Source organism: Ovis aries, chromosome 17, assembly GCF_016772045.2.
Source record: "Ovis aries strain OAR_USU_Benz2616 breed Rambouillet chromosome 17, ARS-UI_Ramb_v3.0, whole genome shotgun sequence".
NCBI classification, from domain to species: Eukaryota; Metazoa; Chordata; class Mammalia; order Artiodactyla; family Bovidae; genus Ovis; species Ovis aries.
The window spans coordinates 29,928,912-29,945,507 of NC_056070.1; the positions used below are offsets into that span (position 1 = coordinate 29,928,912).

Below are 16,596 nucleotides of genomic sequence, written 5' to 3' on the forward strand. Positions count from 1 at the left end.
GAAAAACTATATATATATATATGTGTATATATATATATATATATATATATATATATTTAAATTTGCAATTCTTTTTAAAAATCTAAATCATTAACCATGGTCAAAATCCACCCCCCCATGTTATGCAAAAGTTAAAAATACTTACTCCACAGTATTCAAGCATGTGAATAATTTCTTCTTCATAAACTGTCTGTGTATAATACTGCTTTTCTAGTTCCCTCCAATTAATTGATTTACTTAGCACGCCCTGAAATAACAAACTATATTAAGATCAGATCACATCTGTAAAGCATGTTGTCCAATAGTTTGATTATTCTTACTGTGCAGAAAAAAAATTAACAAAGCAGGCTTGAAATTTCCTATCTCTGGACAAGCCTACTTGTAAGGTTGGACCTTAACTAGAGTCTGGTAATTTAACTAGTAAACAATAGTTCTTTACCCTGATATAAAACTTCCTAAATGGGGGTCACTGGGCCTAAACTGCTGATACAAACAATGCAGTTTCCATCTGGAATTTTAGTATGTGAGGCTGAGAATACCCGGACTTCAAGGCTAAGGTGAGTTTCACTGATGGACAACAATTTGCACCTATTGTCATAACTCACTGTTTAAGGAGTTAAACATTCTGAAAGACTCCTTTGGAAGCTTATGCTTGGTTTCTTCTGGACTGTACCCTGTGTGCCTTTTTCCTTGGCTGATTTTATAGTGAATCCTTTTGCTGCGATATGTTTTAGTTGAGAATATGAGTACATATTGAGTCCTGTGATTCCTTCCAGTGAATCTCCAAACCTGGGGGTGATTTTGGGAACCCTTAAAACTAGTATGTTTAATTATATATAGTTATCTAAATATTAACTGCAATTAAATTACCGTAGTGAAGACCCCAGATGCTGTGGACCAAGACAGACATGGAATCAATGGCATGGGCTTAGGCCAGTTGGATACTGCTAAGGAAGCCATCTGTAAGATAACACAGAGAGATTCAGTTTAAAGTTCACAGTCATTAAATGAAAAATATTTAATATTAAGAAGTACTTTGGGAGTGGGATGGGGCGGGAGGTGGGAGGGAGGTTTAAGAGAGAGGGGACAAATATATACCTATGGCTGATTCATGTTAGATGTATGGTGGAAGCAACCACAACATTGTAAAGTAATTAATCTTCCAAGTAAAAAAATATTTTGTATAGTAGTTGGTGAGATAAGACATAAACACAAAGTCTCTTAAACACTCATGAGAATGTCTAGCAACCTCTCCAAATTCCCCAGATCATAAACTCAACAATGACGTATAATTGCCTCCTAAAAAACCAATAAAGTATATTAGGAAATTTTAAGTATTTTTAAATTTTAAGACCCTTCACAGAAACCTACTTTCTGCTGGGTAAATATAGAGCAAACATGCTGGGATGTAGATCCTGGGCAGTAGGCTAAGCACACTCATTACTTAAGTGACCTGCTCAGGTGGAGCAAGACCATAAGTAAAAATCTCAGACTTTTGAGGTTGACTGAAAGATGTCAAGAATTTGGTGAACTACAAAGCAGATTATATAGCTGATATAAAATGATATAATATGAGAAGTGAAATGTTACTTTTGTCTAGAGGAATTAAAGAAGGCTTCATGAAATTTGGTTGTCTTTTGGGGGAAAAGATAGATGGTGTCTTGTGGTATGATCAAAGGCAGATGGTGAGAAATACAGAGTCTGGTGGGGAAACAGCCAATATACTTCAGTTAGGCTGGTCAATAGGGCATATGTACCCAGAGGAGTAGGGTGACAGGTAGGGCTAGAAAGCTTGATCAGGATCAGATCAGAGGTTCCTTTGTTCCATAGATAATGGGGAATTAATAAAGAGATGGAACAAAGTAGCGTTATTGTCAAAGAATTGATTCAATGAAGCTAAACAGTATTTTATAAGATTGATTAGAGAGGGTGAGATTTGAGGTAGGGAAACCAGTTAATAGGTAGAAGTCCAGCTTATAAATTATAACACTCTGACTTAGGTCATAAAAATGGAAACAGTACTAGACAGGAAAATGAATCTTTTCCCACCTTTCAGTTTCAGTGTCTTTAGTTGTTTCAAATTTGAGTTTTTGAAGCTAATTTTATCAGTTTCAGCCTTTGGTGACGGCTTTGAATTTGAGTAAGTTTTTAAACATAATCTTATAATTCAAATGAATTATAAAGAATATGTATCTATAGATATGGATATAAATGTACTGGATGATTGTTATGTCCAAGAAATGAGCCAGAGGGTCATGTTCCTGGCCCTCACTGAATCAACTGCTTTACAGAGAAAATGGACTGCTAGACAAGCAATCACAATGCAAAGAAATAAGTATATGTTACTGAGAAATGAAGTGTGGTCTGGGAATCAGGAAGAGCTTCCCACAGGAAGTATGCTCTAACCTGGAAGCGGAAGGGCAAGCTGCTACCTGGCTAGGTGATAAGGTGTGAGGGGGCAGTAGAGGGATGCACAGCTAGTGCCAGTTCCATAGTAAAACCTTTGGCAGGTTTTAAGCAGGAGAGAGCAGAGAACAGATTCAGGGGGACCACACTAATTATAGTGTGGGAAGAAGCTCTTAAGAAAAAGATTGAGGAGAGAAAAGACTAAACGGAGAAACCAATGAGGAGACTGTACACTCTAGAAAGCAAAGGTAAAATAGGTTGATTGTATGGGGATGAAGGGAACAGAGAATCGAAAAGTGTTTTGCAAATCAGCTATCTTCAGGCATTTAACAGCAAAATAAGGCATTTATAGTTGAGATCTGAAAAGCTAATTTTTATTATCAACTTTTAATAAAATATTAAATCTAATACCTGAAATATAGCTGTGAAGTAAGTAGTAAAATCAGTATCTCCATAAATCACAAAAAAATCATTATTTAATAGTTGGAATAAAAGTTTAGAATCTGTTCCTGCAGGATTTCCCTGGTGGTCCAGTGACTGGGACTCTGCACTCTCAATGTAGGAGCCTAGGTTGGATTCCTGTTCAGGGAACTAGATTCCATATGCTGCAACTAAAAGATGCTGTGTGCTGCAATTAAGACCTGGAGAAGCTAAATAAAATAAATAAGAAGAAATATTAAAAAAAAATTGGTTTCTGCTTTCACCAAAAGTAAAATTACTTCTATACCTAAAGTGATTTCTTTTCTTTTGGCCATACCATGCAGCATTAGTTCCCTGACCAGGGATCAAACCCACACCCCTGCACTGGAAGCATGGATCTTAACCACAGGACCGCCAGGGAAGTCCCTAAAGCGAATTTGTAAATAATTAGATTCTCTAGACCTTCCACCCACTTCACAACCCTCTTCAGTGCTCACAGCCCACAGGTAAGGAGACAGGGCAGTAGTTTGAAGCTGCAGTTTTCTCTGGCATGGGTCTACCGTGAGATGCCCACAGAGGACAAGCCATAAATCCACTACCATGCTTGATTCCATAGATCTTATAAACATAACCACAATTAAATATAAGTTGAAATGAAAATGCTTACATGTCCTCCCATAGATATTCCGGTCATTCCTAGAGGTCCATAACCCTCCCTCTCTAGCCAGTGCAAGAGAGCTGCAGATTCTAAAACAAGAGCTCCTCCCATCACAAAAAGGTCGGACACGTTTTTTAAGCTGGACCTTCTAGCCTCACAAAAGAAAAGAGAAAATTATTTATGTTTTTACATTTTTATACACACAAATTTACAAAAGGCAGCCAAAATGCATGCTTTTCTTTTAAAGGACCAGATAGCTAAGTATTAATAAAACAATGGTATAAATTGATAAAATTAAATTGCTGCTAACATTGTTCTACATATTAATCACCTAAAACTTAAAAAGTTGTATCTGCTCTACAACATACAACCTTCATTGAATTTCAACTACTGAGCTATTTTGAAATCCAGAGGAGAACATATTATTTATTTGACAGAACTTAAAACTGTTAAAATATGTATGGGAAAATAATATTTCTGTATTGTCAATTTTTAGTTAAATTACCACATCAATAAAAGGAAAAACAAATTTACAGTTGTCCATTCTTAGGAAAAAAAAATTACAACAGAGCTTAAAGCTCACATTAAAAAAAAAAATATATATATATATATATGTAAGAATTGAAACCTAATACTAGATAATTTTTGTAGAACCAGATCAAAAAACTCTTAAATTTGTATGGAAACAGAAAAGACCCTGAAAAGCTAAGGCAATCTCAAGAAAGAAAAATGGAGTCTGGAGGAGTCAGACTCTCTGATTTCAGACCATACGGCAAAGCTACAGTAATCAAGACAATATGGTAATGGCACAAAAACAGAAATCTAGATCAATGGAACAGGATAGAAAGCCCAGAAATAAACTCATGCATATATGGTCATTTAATTTATGACAAGAGAGGCAAGAATACACAATGGAGAAAAGACAGTCTCTTCAATAAGTGGTGCTGGGGAAACTGGACAGCTACATGTAAAAGAATGAAATTTGAAACTCTCTAACACCATATACAAAAATAAACTCAAAATGGATTAAAGACCTAAATGTAAGACCAGATACTAAGAAGTCTTAGTGGACTTTCCTGGTAGTCTAGTCATTGAAAATCTGCACTTCCATTGCAGGGGGGTATAAGTTTGATCCCTGGTCGGGAAAATAAGGTCCCACATGCTGCGTGGTGTGGCCATAAGATTAAAAAACACAAAAACCTATTAGAGGAAAACATAAGCAGAACACTCTTTGACATAAATCACAGCAATATCTTTTTTTTTTTTGGCTGCACCACACAGCATGTGGAATCTTAGTTCCATGACCAGGGATTGAACCTGTGCCCCCAAGCATTGGAAACACAGAGTCTTAACCACTGGACTGCCAGGGAAGTCCAGCAATATCATTTTTGATCCATCTCCGAGAGTAATGAAAATAAACAAATGAGGCCTAATTAAACTCAAAACCTTTTGCACAGCAAAGGAAATCATAAACAAAACAAAAAAACCACCCCACAGGCTGGGAGAAAATATTTGTAAAAAAAGCGACTGACATAGAGCCCACGCAGCTCTATATGAAAAAAAAAACAAAACACCCACTCAAAAAAAATGGGCAGAAGATCTAAAGAGACATTTCTCCAAAGAAGACATGCAGATGACCAAAAAGCACATGAAAAGATACTCAACATCACTAATTATCAGAGAAACACAAATCAAAACCACAATGAAGTAACACTTCATACCAGTCAGAATGGCCATTAACAAAAAGTCCACAAACAGCAAATGCTGGAGAGGGTAAGGAGAATAGGAAACCCTCCTATACTGTTGGTTGGAATGCAAATTGGTATAACCACTAAGGAGAACAGTATGGAAGTTCCATTAAAAAGTAAATAAATAACTACCATATGATCCATCAATCCCATTCCTGAGTATATATCTGGTGAAAACCAAAATCCAAAAGGATACACTCATCCCAGTGTTCACTGCAGCACTATCTACAATAGTCAAGACATGGAAGCAACCTAAATGCCCACTGATAGAAGAATGATAAAGATGTGGTATATTTATACAATGGACTGTTTATTACTCAACCATAAAAAACGATGAAATAGTGCCATTTGCAGCAACATGGATGGACCTCAAGATTATCGTACTAAGACAAAGAAAGACATATCATATGCTATCACTCATATGAGGAATCTAGTTTTAAAATGATACAAATGAACTTATTTACAAAGCAGAAACAGACTTACAGATATTGAAAATAAACTTATGGCTGCCAAAGGGGAACTGTGAAGGGAAGGAATAAATCAGGATTTTGGAATAAACGTGCCCACACTACAATACATAAGATAGATAACCAACAGAGACATACTGTATAGCACAGGGAACACTACTCAATATTCTGTGATAACCTATATAAGAGAAGAATCAAAAAAAGAATAGATAGATGTATAACTGAATCACTTTGGTGCACACCTAAAACTAACACAACACTGTAAATCAACTATACTCCAATAAAATTAAAATAGTAAAAAAGGAACAAGGCAACAAGAACAAAAGGAAAATAAATAGCAATGTAAAAGAATTCAACCTAATACTAGTCTCCTGAATTACTGAAATCTTGACTATTAGAAAAATAATTTTTATAAAAATATGTTTTGATGAATTTAAACACACCAACTGAAACTTTCTGTTTTAGAAACTGATTTTACATACAAGTATTTACTTGTAAGAATTATTTTACTACATATTTTTAGAATCCAGAACCATTCTTATATAATGATTAAAAATATGACTTTATTACTAAAATGACCAAGTTATAATCTATTTTCAAAATTGAATTCACATAAAGACATATTCCTATAGGAAACATTGCCAGAATGTATAAAAATTCGCTTTGTCAATGGTTATTATATGTAGAATAATTATGTAGAATTATTATGTTCTTAATAGAATAATTATGTGCAAAGAACCAAGTGCCATAGGAACGCAAAGCTTTGAAAAACAGAACTCTGGCTCCCAGAAGACCTTATCTCCACTGTCCTACCACATCCTCTTAGAGTTAAGTCCACAAAGCAGCTTTCTCTTTATAGAAACTTGGCTATCTTTTGCCAAAATAAATTATATTCATCATCATAAAAAGGCTATTTACCCTTACACTGGATTTCTATCCTTGTTCCAATTTTCTATTTATGATCATAGTTCTCCTGATTACTTATTTTAGCCTGGTATGGAAGTTTGAATTCTTAGTTCCACTTCAGTTGGCTCTTTTACATAGAAGTTACTAATGTAGGTTCTAGGACAGTGGTTCTTTGTTAGCAATGGACTGAGTCTCAAATAGTTTAACCATTTTTGATGAAAGCAGGCATAGATGGCTTTGAGAGAGAGAGAAAGAGAGAGAGATGAAAGTGAGAGAGAACTTTATTATAATTTAAGTTATAAGCAATTTCTTAGGATGAATTGCAATGTTTAAGAAAAACAAAATAAAGTATTATATTTCTTGGGTATATAATATCTGATAGGATAACTTATAAACATAATTCTCAACAATCCTTCATGGAAGAAATTATTTAGTATTCCCACATCATAAATGAGTTAGGCCATACAATTAGCAAATGGTAAGTTATGATTCCAAAATATGTCTATGACTCCAAAGTCACAGATTTCCTATTAAACCTATGCTGCTTCTTAGAACTCAATAACCTCTTGCACTTTTTAACCACTTATATGACACACCTAGTTCTGAATTTATGGCATGGCTCCTAAGTAAGAATTCTTGAACTATTTAGTTGTGCATTTTAACTTTTCACAAGGTTTCGAAAGGAAATTCTAAACTATCCTTCACAGAATATAGGCTGGCCTCCACTGCACTGTGCTTTTGTCTGTACCTCTTTCATGTTCTCACGACTTTATAAAGACCTATGGTGGTGGTGGTTTACTCGCTAAATTGTGTCCATCTCTTTGTGACCCCATGCACTGTAGTCTGCCAGGCTCTTCTTCCATAGGACTTCTCAGGCAAGAACAATGGATTCGATTGCCATTTCCTTCTCCAGGGGATCTTCCCAGCCCAGGGATCGAACTCAGGTCTCCTGCTTGGCAGGAGGATTCTTTACCACTGATACACCTGGGAAGCCTGTTATAACCACTTTGAACACGTGACTTCTCTCTCCCCAGCACTTTCCATTTTCCTACTTCTTCACTTGCAGGTCTAACAGTCATTACAAGTTTAACATGCCCAAGGAAGAACTTTTGATCTCTTACCCACAATATCCAATTTTTTAACAAGTCTTACCATTTCAACTTGTAAATTTTATCTAAAGTACATTAGTACTTCTTTTCATTTCCCCTGCTACCACTTGACTTTAGTCCAATTTTCCCCTGCATTATTGAAATTAACTTATATGCAAAGTACATCCTGAGAAACGCTGGGCTGGAGGAAGCACAAGCTGGAATCAAGATTGCCGGGAGAAATATCAATAACCTCAGATACGCAGATGACACCACCCTTATGGCAGAAAGTGAAGAGGAATTAAAAAGCCTCTTGATGAAAGTGAAAGAGGAGAGTGAAAAAGTTGGCTTAAAGCTCAACATTCAGAAAACTAAGATCATGGCATCCGGTCCCATCACTTCATGGGAAGTAGATGGGGAAACAGTGGAAATAGTGTCAGACTTTATTTTGGGGGGCTCCAAAATCACTGCAGATGGTGACTGCAGCCATGAAATTAAAAGACGTTTACTCCTTGGAAGGAAAGTTATGACCAACCTAGAGAGCATATTAAAAAGCAGAGACATCACTTTGCCAACAAAGGTCCATCTAGTCAAGGTTATGGTTTTCCCAGTGGTCATGTATGGATGTGAAATTTGGACTATAAAGAAAGCTAAGCGCATAAGAATTGATGCTTTTGAACCGTGGTGTTGGAGAAGACTCTTGAGAGTCCCTTGGACTGCGAAGAGATCCAACCAGTCCATTCTAAAGGAGATCAGTCCTGAGTGTTCATTGGAAGGACTGATGTTGAAGCTAAAACTCCAATACTTTGGCCACCTGATACGAAGAGCTGACTCACTGGAAAAGACCCTGATGCTGGGAGGGATTGGGGGCAGGAGGAGAAGAGGACGACAGAGGATGAGAAGGTCGGATGGGATCACCGACTCAATGGACATGGGTTTGGGTGGACTCTGGGAGTTAGTGATGGACAGGGAGGCCTGGCGTGCTGCAGTTCATGGGGTCACAAAGAGTCAGACACGACTGAGCAACTGAACTGAACTGAATTGTAATAGTCTCCTATGTGAAGCTACTTTACTACTACTCTTGCCCCAGTAAGCCAGACAGGCCTTTAAAAACATAGATCAGATCGCTCCTTTGCTTGAAATTCTCCAGAGGCTTCCCAATGCACATACAGTAAAATTCGAAGCATAGTTGTTGTTGTTGTTTAGTCGCTAAGTCATGTTTGACTCTTTGTGACCTCATGCACTGTAGCACGCCAGGCTTCCCTGTCCTTCACTATCTCCTGGAAGTTTCTTTTCATTATATCATGTCCTCATATCTAATACTGCTTCAACCATGCACTCACCCCCTATAGTTCTTTCTCCCATTTATCTGCTTCATTTTCTTCATGGCATTGTAAGCACCTAAAATTACCTTTTATTTTTATATAGCTCCCATACTAGAATATAAACTCTATGAAAGTAAGAACCTTGTAGTTTTGTTGCTATCTTACAGTGGTTAGGGTCAAATATCTATTGAATGAACCAAAATCAAACACAATATATTAATAAATTACATATATAGCTTTTATTATGTTGAGGTATGTTCCTTCTATTCAAGCTATATATGACAAACCCACAGCAAACATTATCCTCAATGGTGAAAAATTGAAAGCATTTCCCCTAAAGTCAGGAACAAGACAAGGGTGTCCACTTTCACCGCTACTATTCAACATAGTTCTGGAAGCTTTGGCCACAGCAATCAGAGCAGAAAAAGAAATAAAAGGAATCCAAATTGGAAAAGAAGAAGTAAAACTCTCACTGTTTGCAGATGACATGATCCTCTACATGGAAAACCCTAAAGACTCTACCAGAAAATTACTAGAGCTCATCAATGAATATAGTAAAGTTGCAGGATACAAAATCAACACACAGAAATCCCTTGCATTCCTATACACTAATAATGAGAAAGTAGAAAAAGAAATTAAGGAAACAATTCCATTCACCATTGCAACGAAAAGAATAAAATACTTAGGAATATATCTACCTAAAGAAACTAAAGACCTATATATAGAAAACTATAAAACACTGATGAAAGAAATCAAAGAGGACACTAATAGATGGAGAAATATACCATGTTCATGGATCGGAAGAATCAATATAGTAAAAATGAGTATATTACCAAAAGCAATTTACAAATTCAATGCAATCCCTATCAAGCTACCAGAGATATTTTTCACAGAACTAGAACAAATAATTTCAAGATTTTTATGGAAATACAAAAAACCTCAAATTGCCAAAGCAATCTTGAGAAATAAGAACTGGAGGAATCAACTTGCCTGACTTCAGGCTCTACACAAAGCCACAGTCATCAAAACAGTATGGTACTGGCACAAAGACAGACATATAGATCAATGGAACAAAATAGAAAGCCCAGAGATAAATCCACACACATATGGACACCTTATCTTTGACAAAGGAGGCAAGAATATACAATGGAGTAAAGACAATCTCCTTAACAAGTGGTGCTGGGAAAACTGGTCAACCACTTGTAAAAGAATGAAACTAGATCACTTTCTAACACCGCACACAAAAATAAACTCAAAATGGATTAAAGATCTGAATGTAAGACCAGAAACTATAAAACTCCTAGAGGAGAACATAGGCAAAACACTCTCAGACATAAATCATAGCAGGATCCTCTATGATCCACCTCCCAGAATTCTGGAAATAAAAGCAAAAATAAACAAATGGGATCTAATTAAAATTAAAAGCTTCTGCACAACAAAGGAAAATATAAGCAAGGTGAAAAGACAGCCTTCTGAATGGGAGAAAATAATAGCAAATGAAGCAACTGACAAACAACTAATCTCAAAAATATACAAGCAACTTATGCTGCTCAATTCCAGAAAAATAAACAACCCAATCAAAAAATGGGCCAAAGAACTAAATAGACATTTCTCCAAAGAAGACGTACGGATGGCTAACAAACACACGAAAAGATGCTCAACATCACTCATTATTAGAGAAATGCAAATCAAAACTACAATGAGGTACCACTTCACACCAGTCAGAATGGCTGCAATCCAAAAATCTGCAAGCAATAAATGCTGGAGAGGGTGTGGAGAAAAGGGAACCCTCCTACACTGTTGGTGGGAATGCAAACTAGTACAGCCACTATGGAGAACAGTGTGGAGATTCCTTAAAAAATTGCAAATAGAGCTGCCTTATGACCCAGCAATCCCACTGCTGGGCATACACACCGAGGAAACCAGAATTGAAAGAGACACATGTACCCCAATGTTCATCGCAGCACTGTTTATAATAGCCAGGACATGGAAACAACCTAGATGTCCATCAGCAGATGAATGGATAAGAAAGCTGTGGTACATATACACAATGGAGTATTACTCAGCCGTTAAAAAGAATTCATTTGAATCAGTTCTGATGAGATGGATGAAACTGGAGCCGATTATACAGAGTGAAGTAAGCCAGAAAGAAAAACACCAATACAGTATACTAACACATATATATGGAATTTAGAAAGATGGCAATGACGACCCTGTATGCAAGACAGCAAAAAAGACACAGATGTGTATAACGGACTTTTGGACTCAGAGGGAGAGGGAGAGGGTGGGATGATTTGGGAGAATGGCATTGTAACATGTATACTATCATGTAAGAATCGAATCGCCAGTCTATGTCTGATGCAGGATACAGCATGCTTGGGGCTGGTGCATGGGGATGACCCACAGAGATGTTATGGGGAGGGAGGTGGGAAGGGGGTTCATGTTTGGGAATGCATGTAAGAATTAAATATTTTAAAATTAAAAAAATAAAAAACTAAAAAAAAAAATTACAGAAACATAAAAAAACTGATTTAAAACTTCATCATTTTAAAAGACAAAAAAAGCTTATCTTCAGATTACCTATAATATACATTGCAAAAATAAAAAGAGTAGTGTTTCATTTCACAAACTAAATGTACCTTAAAAAGGGAAAGTCTTTTAATTTCTTTGGTTACAGTTTTACAAATACAATATATCTTTAGTCAACCTATTAAAATTTCTTTTTTATCTTTTTATTAGACATTGCAAAAGGCTTAAAACAACAATTTAAGATAATATGTGTTAAATTTTCAGTTTTATAACAGAAAATCTTCCCCAATAACACTTGGATATTAAACTTAAAAATGGTTAGCCTACCAAAAATTTCAGAATTGCTGAAAATTTAGTATAAAGACTGGAAAATGAAGGTAACACATACTTACATTTGGTCCTTGGGTTTCCTGCAGCCATTTAAGGATGTGGGTCAAAGAGAAAGTATTACAATAATTAAATATGATGTGTCTCAAAACACATTAACTTAAGCAAAACAGATAAATTTGAAGACAATTTAATGCTGAAATAACTATTTTCCAGTTATCTCGTATAGGCTGTTCAAGTTTTTCAACTTAAGTCTTTTTCTTTTTTAAAAAAGCTTAATTGAAATATAGTCACAACCAGACAATTCATCCATTTAAGGTGTACAATTCAATGTTTTTAGTATATTCAACAAGGTTGTGTAATTGTCAACATAATTTTAAAATGAAGTTTATTGATTTCTTTCTTCATGTATACATTTTTATAGAAAATCTTGAAAATACAGAAAAGCATGTTTGAAGAAAAACTATTTTATCTACAGACAACCATATTAATACTTTGGTATACTTCTTTCCAACATTTTCACTTCTGCATAGTTTTTTTTTTGCACAGTTTTTTAGTGAACTTTCTGTTCTAGGTTTTTTTATACCTATGTCATATCATAGTTTTATACATTATTTTTGCATTAAAAATACTTTTCATTCATTATTGTAAACTTTTAATAATAACTTGCTAAAATCTACTGAATGACTGTTTTCAAGGTTATACAGATGGTAAATGAGAAAAGTAACAAACATAAAATAACCAATCATATAACATTCCAATGTTATAAACCACAATTTAATTAACCATTTTTCTACTGTTAGACATTTATTTCCAATGGGCTTAACCTTAGAGTAAACTTCCCAGAATTAATATGACTCTGTCAAGGGATATGAGATTTTTAAAGGCTCACAATGCATATAGTAAAAATGCTTTTAAAAGGTTGAACAGTCATCAGTATTGAAAGTGCCATTTCCCAACAGCCTTATGGTTACTGTGTTTTATTTTAAAAAATTTTTTCTAATTGTTGCTTTAACTTTACATTTATTTCTGTTATTACCACCAACGCTGAACATTTCTTTATATCTGCGCATCAGTTTCCTTCCTTCTTCTGGGAATAGTCTGATGTCATCTTGAAATTTAAGTTAAGAACTATTTCTAAACCTCAACTGATATTTAAATGTAAATGCATTTGAAATATGAGCTTACTTAGTAAGTCAAACACTTGACTTCCTGTATAAAACTCAAAGGAACCAGGAGGGCAGTTTATCTTTATTATATAATAGAAATAAAATCCATAAATTGCCTTTTAAAAAGGTATGAACAATTTTTCACTTCTTTTCATTCTTGCTTCTTAAGCATTTTCTGAACTGACAAATTCCACTACTGTAGAAAAGTTGGATAGTATCTATCATTCCTTTTGATAACTAAATCTATAAATAAATAAATAAATAAATAAATAAAAGATTTCAAGGTATTATAAAAGGATATAATAAGGGTTTTCTAACAGCAAAGAGGCCATTCGGGCTTCTTTAATCATAGGACGAGCCATTAGTGTTCGTCGTCTCCAGTAATGCTGAGGAAAGAAAAGATGACATACTTAAGAATACAGTAAGTAAATTAGAAGTTTGAGATTAACATATACAACTATATATAAGATAGACAATTAACAAGGACAAATAGCACAGGGAACTCTACTAAGTATTTTGTAATAACCTATAAGGGAAAAGAATCTGAAAAAGAATAGATATATGTATATGTATAACTGAATCACTTTGCTGTACACCTGAAACTAACACAACATTGTAAATAAACTATATTCAAATATTAAATAAAAATTAAATGTAAAGATATAATAAATACATCTATTAAGGAGAGTATGTGGGTTCATAACAAAGTCTTACATGATCTCCTGTTCCAGCAAGATGAATGCATACAGGTCTGTATTTGCTGTTCCACTCTTTAGGCACAATAAATTGGAACCTATTTAAAATAAGATGACACATCAGTGAAACTAAAAGGCTTTAAATATGAACTTTGAATTCTTTAAAGTTCCATAATTAAATTTTTTGGGAGAAAAAATCATTTAGAATTTTGACATTTAAATTGTAAGTGACTGATTAAGCTACTGTTTGCCCAATGGCAACAAAGAATTGTAAATTTGCTTTGTATTACAGTGTTAAAATATTTAATTATAAGCACAGAATTTAGCATAATCATTTTTACCTTATAACAAAATCCTGTATGCACTGTCAACCAGCAAACATCAGGAAAAGTTAATGAAGTTAATTGAACTAGGAATGGAAGGAAAGGTTATCTAGACACTGGACTTGGCAGCTCTTTTTGCGATTGCCAGAAATCCAGAGGGGCAGCAACTAGCCTGGAACTTTGTAAAAGAAAATTGGACCCATCTTCTTAAAAAATTTGATTTGGGCTCATTCCCCATAAGAATGATGGTCTCCGGTACAACATCTCATTTTTCTTCCAAGGATGAGTTGCAGGAGGTGGAACTGTTTTTTGAATCTCTTAAGGTCCAAGGATCACATCTAGATATATTCAAATTATTCTGGAAACCATATCCAAAAATATTAAGTGGCTGGAGAAGAACCTTCCCACCCTGAGGAAATGGCTACTGATTACTACTTAAATGGTCAATAGAAACAGCACATCAGATGCTGTGTCTGTGGGAAGTGGGCAGAGCTCAAGCCAATGTTTCAGATAGTTTAACCTGTAAGACGGAGAAGGCGATGGCATCCCACTCCAGTACTCTAGCCTGGAAAATCCCATGGACGGAGGAGCCTGGGTAGGCTGCAGTCCATGGGCTCGCAAAGAGTCGGACACGACTAAGTGACTTCACTTTCACTTTTCACTTTTATGCACTGGAGAAGGAAATGGCAACCCACTCCAGTGTTCTTGCCTGGAGAACCCCAGGGACGGGGGAGCCTGATGGGCTGCCGTCTATGGGGTCATACAGAGTCGGACACGACTGAAGTGACTTAGCAGTAGCAGCAGCAATACCACAACTTTATATATGCAAAATGAAATTTTCTTATTTTGTAAAGACATCAACAAATATGATTAAGTCCTAGAAAAACAATTCTTTAGATAGCTCTACTTTTTCTCCTTGCAGGAATAATGCTTGGCTGTACAAGCTGTTAATGTATCAACAAAACAGTTCATGGTTATCTTTTTCTCAACTTGGAGTTATGACAAGATTTATTAAAACTTTTATGTTTGACGGTAAAAGCAAACCATACCCCCCCATAAAATATCTATTTGTCGTCTTCTTCTTATAATATTTTAGTCTCCTCTATAATGTTTTTTCCTATATGACTCTGTTTTAACCATTGTAGTAAGATATATATATATAAGATAAAATTTACCATTTTTAATTGTACAGTTTAGTGACATTAAGTACATTTACATTATTGAGCAACCCCTACAACTATCCATTTTCAGAATTTTATCTTCCCAAACTGATTTATTTTTCTCTTCAGTTTTCTTAGCAGTTGACATTCTGGAATAATAATCATAGTAGAATTCTGGTCAGCTCAAGGTTTGACCTCAGATGGTTGCAGTCTTGGGCAACATAAACCTGAATTCTAAGCTTACTTTGCCTGGGCAAGGGAAAACACCACTACTTGTATGTGCTTAGTCACTCAGTCATGTCTGACTCTTTGTGACCCTTTGGACTATGTCCTCTGTCCACAGGATTTTTCAGGCAAGAATACTGGAGTGGGTTGCCATTTCCTTCTCCAGGGGATCTTCCTGACCTAGGGATCAAACCCGAGTTTCTTGTGTCTTCTGTACTGCAGGCAGATTCTTTAACTGCTGAGTCATCAAATTGTTAAATAGAATATAGACATGTAAATTTAGGATGGTTTAATGATTATTTCTGTTCTATGCTCATGCAAACTAACTCCTAGTTTTCTGTCTCAAGTCAAAACTACCAACGCTAACAGCTCTGCCTCATTTTGGGCTTCCCTGGTGGCTCAGTTGGTAAAGAGTCTGCCTTCAGTGTGGGACATCTGGGTTTGATCCCTGGGTTGGGAAGATCCCCTGGAGGAGGACATGGCAACCCACTCGAGTTTTCTTGCCTGGAGAATCCCCATGGACAGAGGAGCCTGGCGGGCTGTAGTCCATGGGTTTGAAAAGAGTTGGACATGACTAAGTGACTAAGCACAATGACTGCTTCTTTTAGTATTCCCAGCACTGTACCACTTCTTGATATTTTGAAGATTATGCTGGTAACAGTTTAAGTTCAAATGTATACTAAACTTTAAACTTTTACTCTCCCTCCATATTTTAATGGAAAAATACTGAGTAATTATTGTAATTAAAAAGTAATTTGAAGTAATGACATTGATATTAATTGCATACATCAACATAAACAATCTACTACCGTAACTTTCTAAATGAAAATTCTTACCTAGCGATAACAGATTCAATTGGCATGATATCAGGCACATAATGGGCCATGGGGGAAACAAAGTGTCCATCTAGGATCTTACAATCTGATTGCTCTTCAATCTAAAAAAAAGCAAAACCAAGTTGTATACACAGGATGACGATATCTCAGTCTATCATAGATGTTTTTCTATTTAAAAGTTCTATTTCATTAAAACATTTTTTTCTTCCTGACTATGCATCATTTTGGAGAACGAAATGGCAACCCACTCCAGTGTTCTTGCTTGGAGAATTCCGTGGACAGGGGATCCTGGTGGGCTTCAGTCCATGGAGTCA

The 16,596-nt window shown here is 35.6% G+C and overlaps 1 protein-coding gene and 1 non-coding gene across 8 annotated transcripts in view; both read right to left on the bottom strand.

The window, feature by feature from the left end:
• The window catches only part of ABHD18 (abhydrolase domain containing 18), a 43,365-nt gene that overhangs the window by 9,163 nt on the left and 17,606 nt on the right, over positions 1–16,596 (bottom strand). For 3 of the 7 annotated variants that reach the window (XM_060401027.1, XM_060401026.1, XM_060401028.1), the window contains 7 exons: positions 16,283–16,383; positions 13,758–13,836; positions 13,343–13,429; positions 11,940–11,965; positions 3,494–3,632; positions 871–960; positions 146–247 (listed from right to left, as the gene is read on the bottom strand). In XM_060401027.1, coding sequence (XP_060257010.1) covers positions 146–247; positions 871–960; positions 3,494–3,632; positions 11,940–11,965; positions 13,343–13,429; positions 13,758–13,836; positions 16,283–16,383 — 624 coding nt within the window. Of the gene's footprint in view, positions 1–145; positions 248–870; positions 961–2,817; positions 3,058–3,493; positions 3,633–11,939; positions 11,966–12,913; positions 12,978–13,342; positions 13,430–13,757; positions 13,837–16,282; positions 16,384–16,596 lie in introns of those variants that run through there. The other 4 variants (XM_060401029.1, XM_060401030.1, XM_042234352.2 and 1 more) reach the window with 4 other exon arrangements.
• LOC114108882 (small nucleolar RNA SNORA42/SNORA80 family) lies at positions 3,297–3,430 on the bottom strand. Its single transcript, XR_003585617.2, has one exon. It is a non-coding gene; the product is annotated as a small nucleolar RNA SNORA42/SNORA80 family (small nucleolar RNA).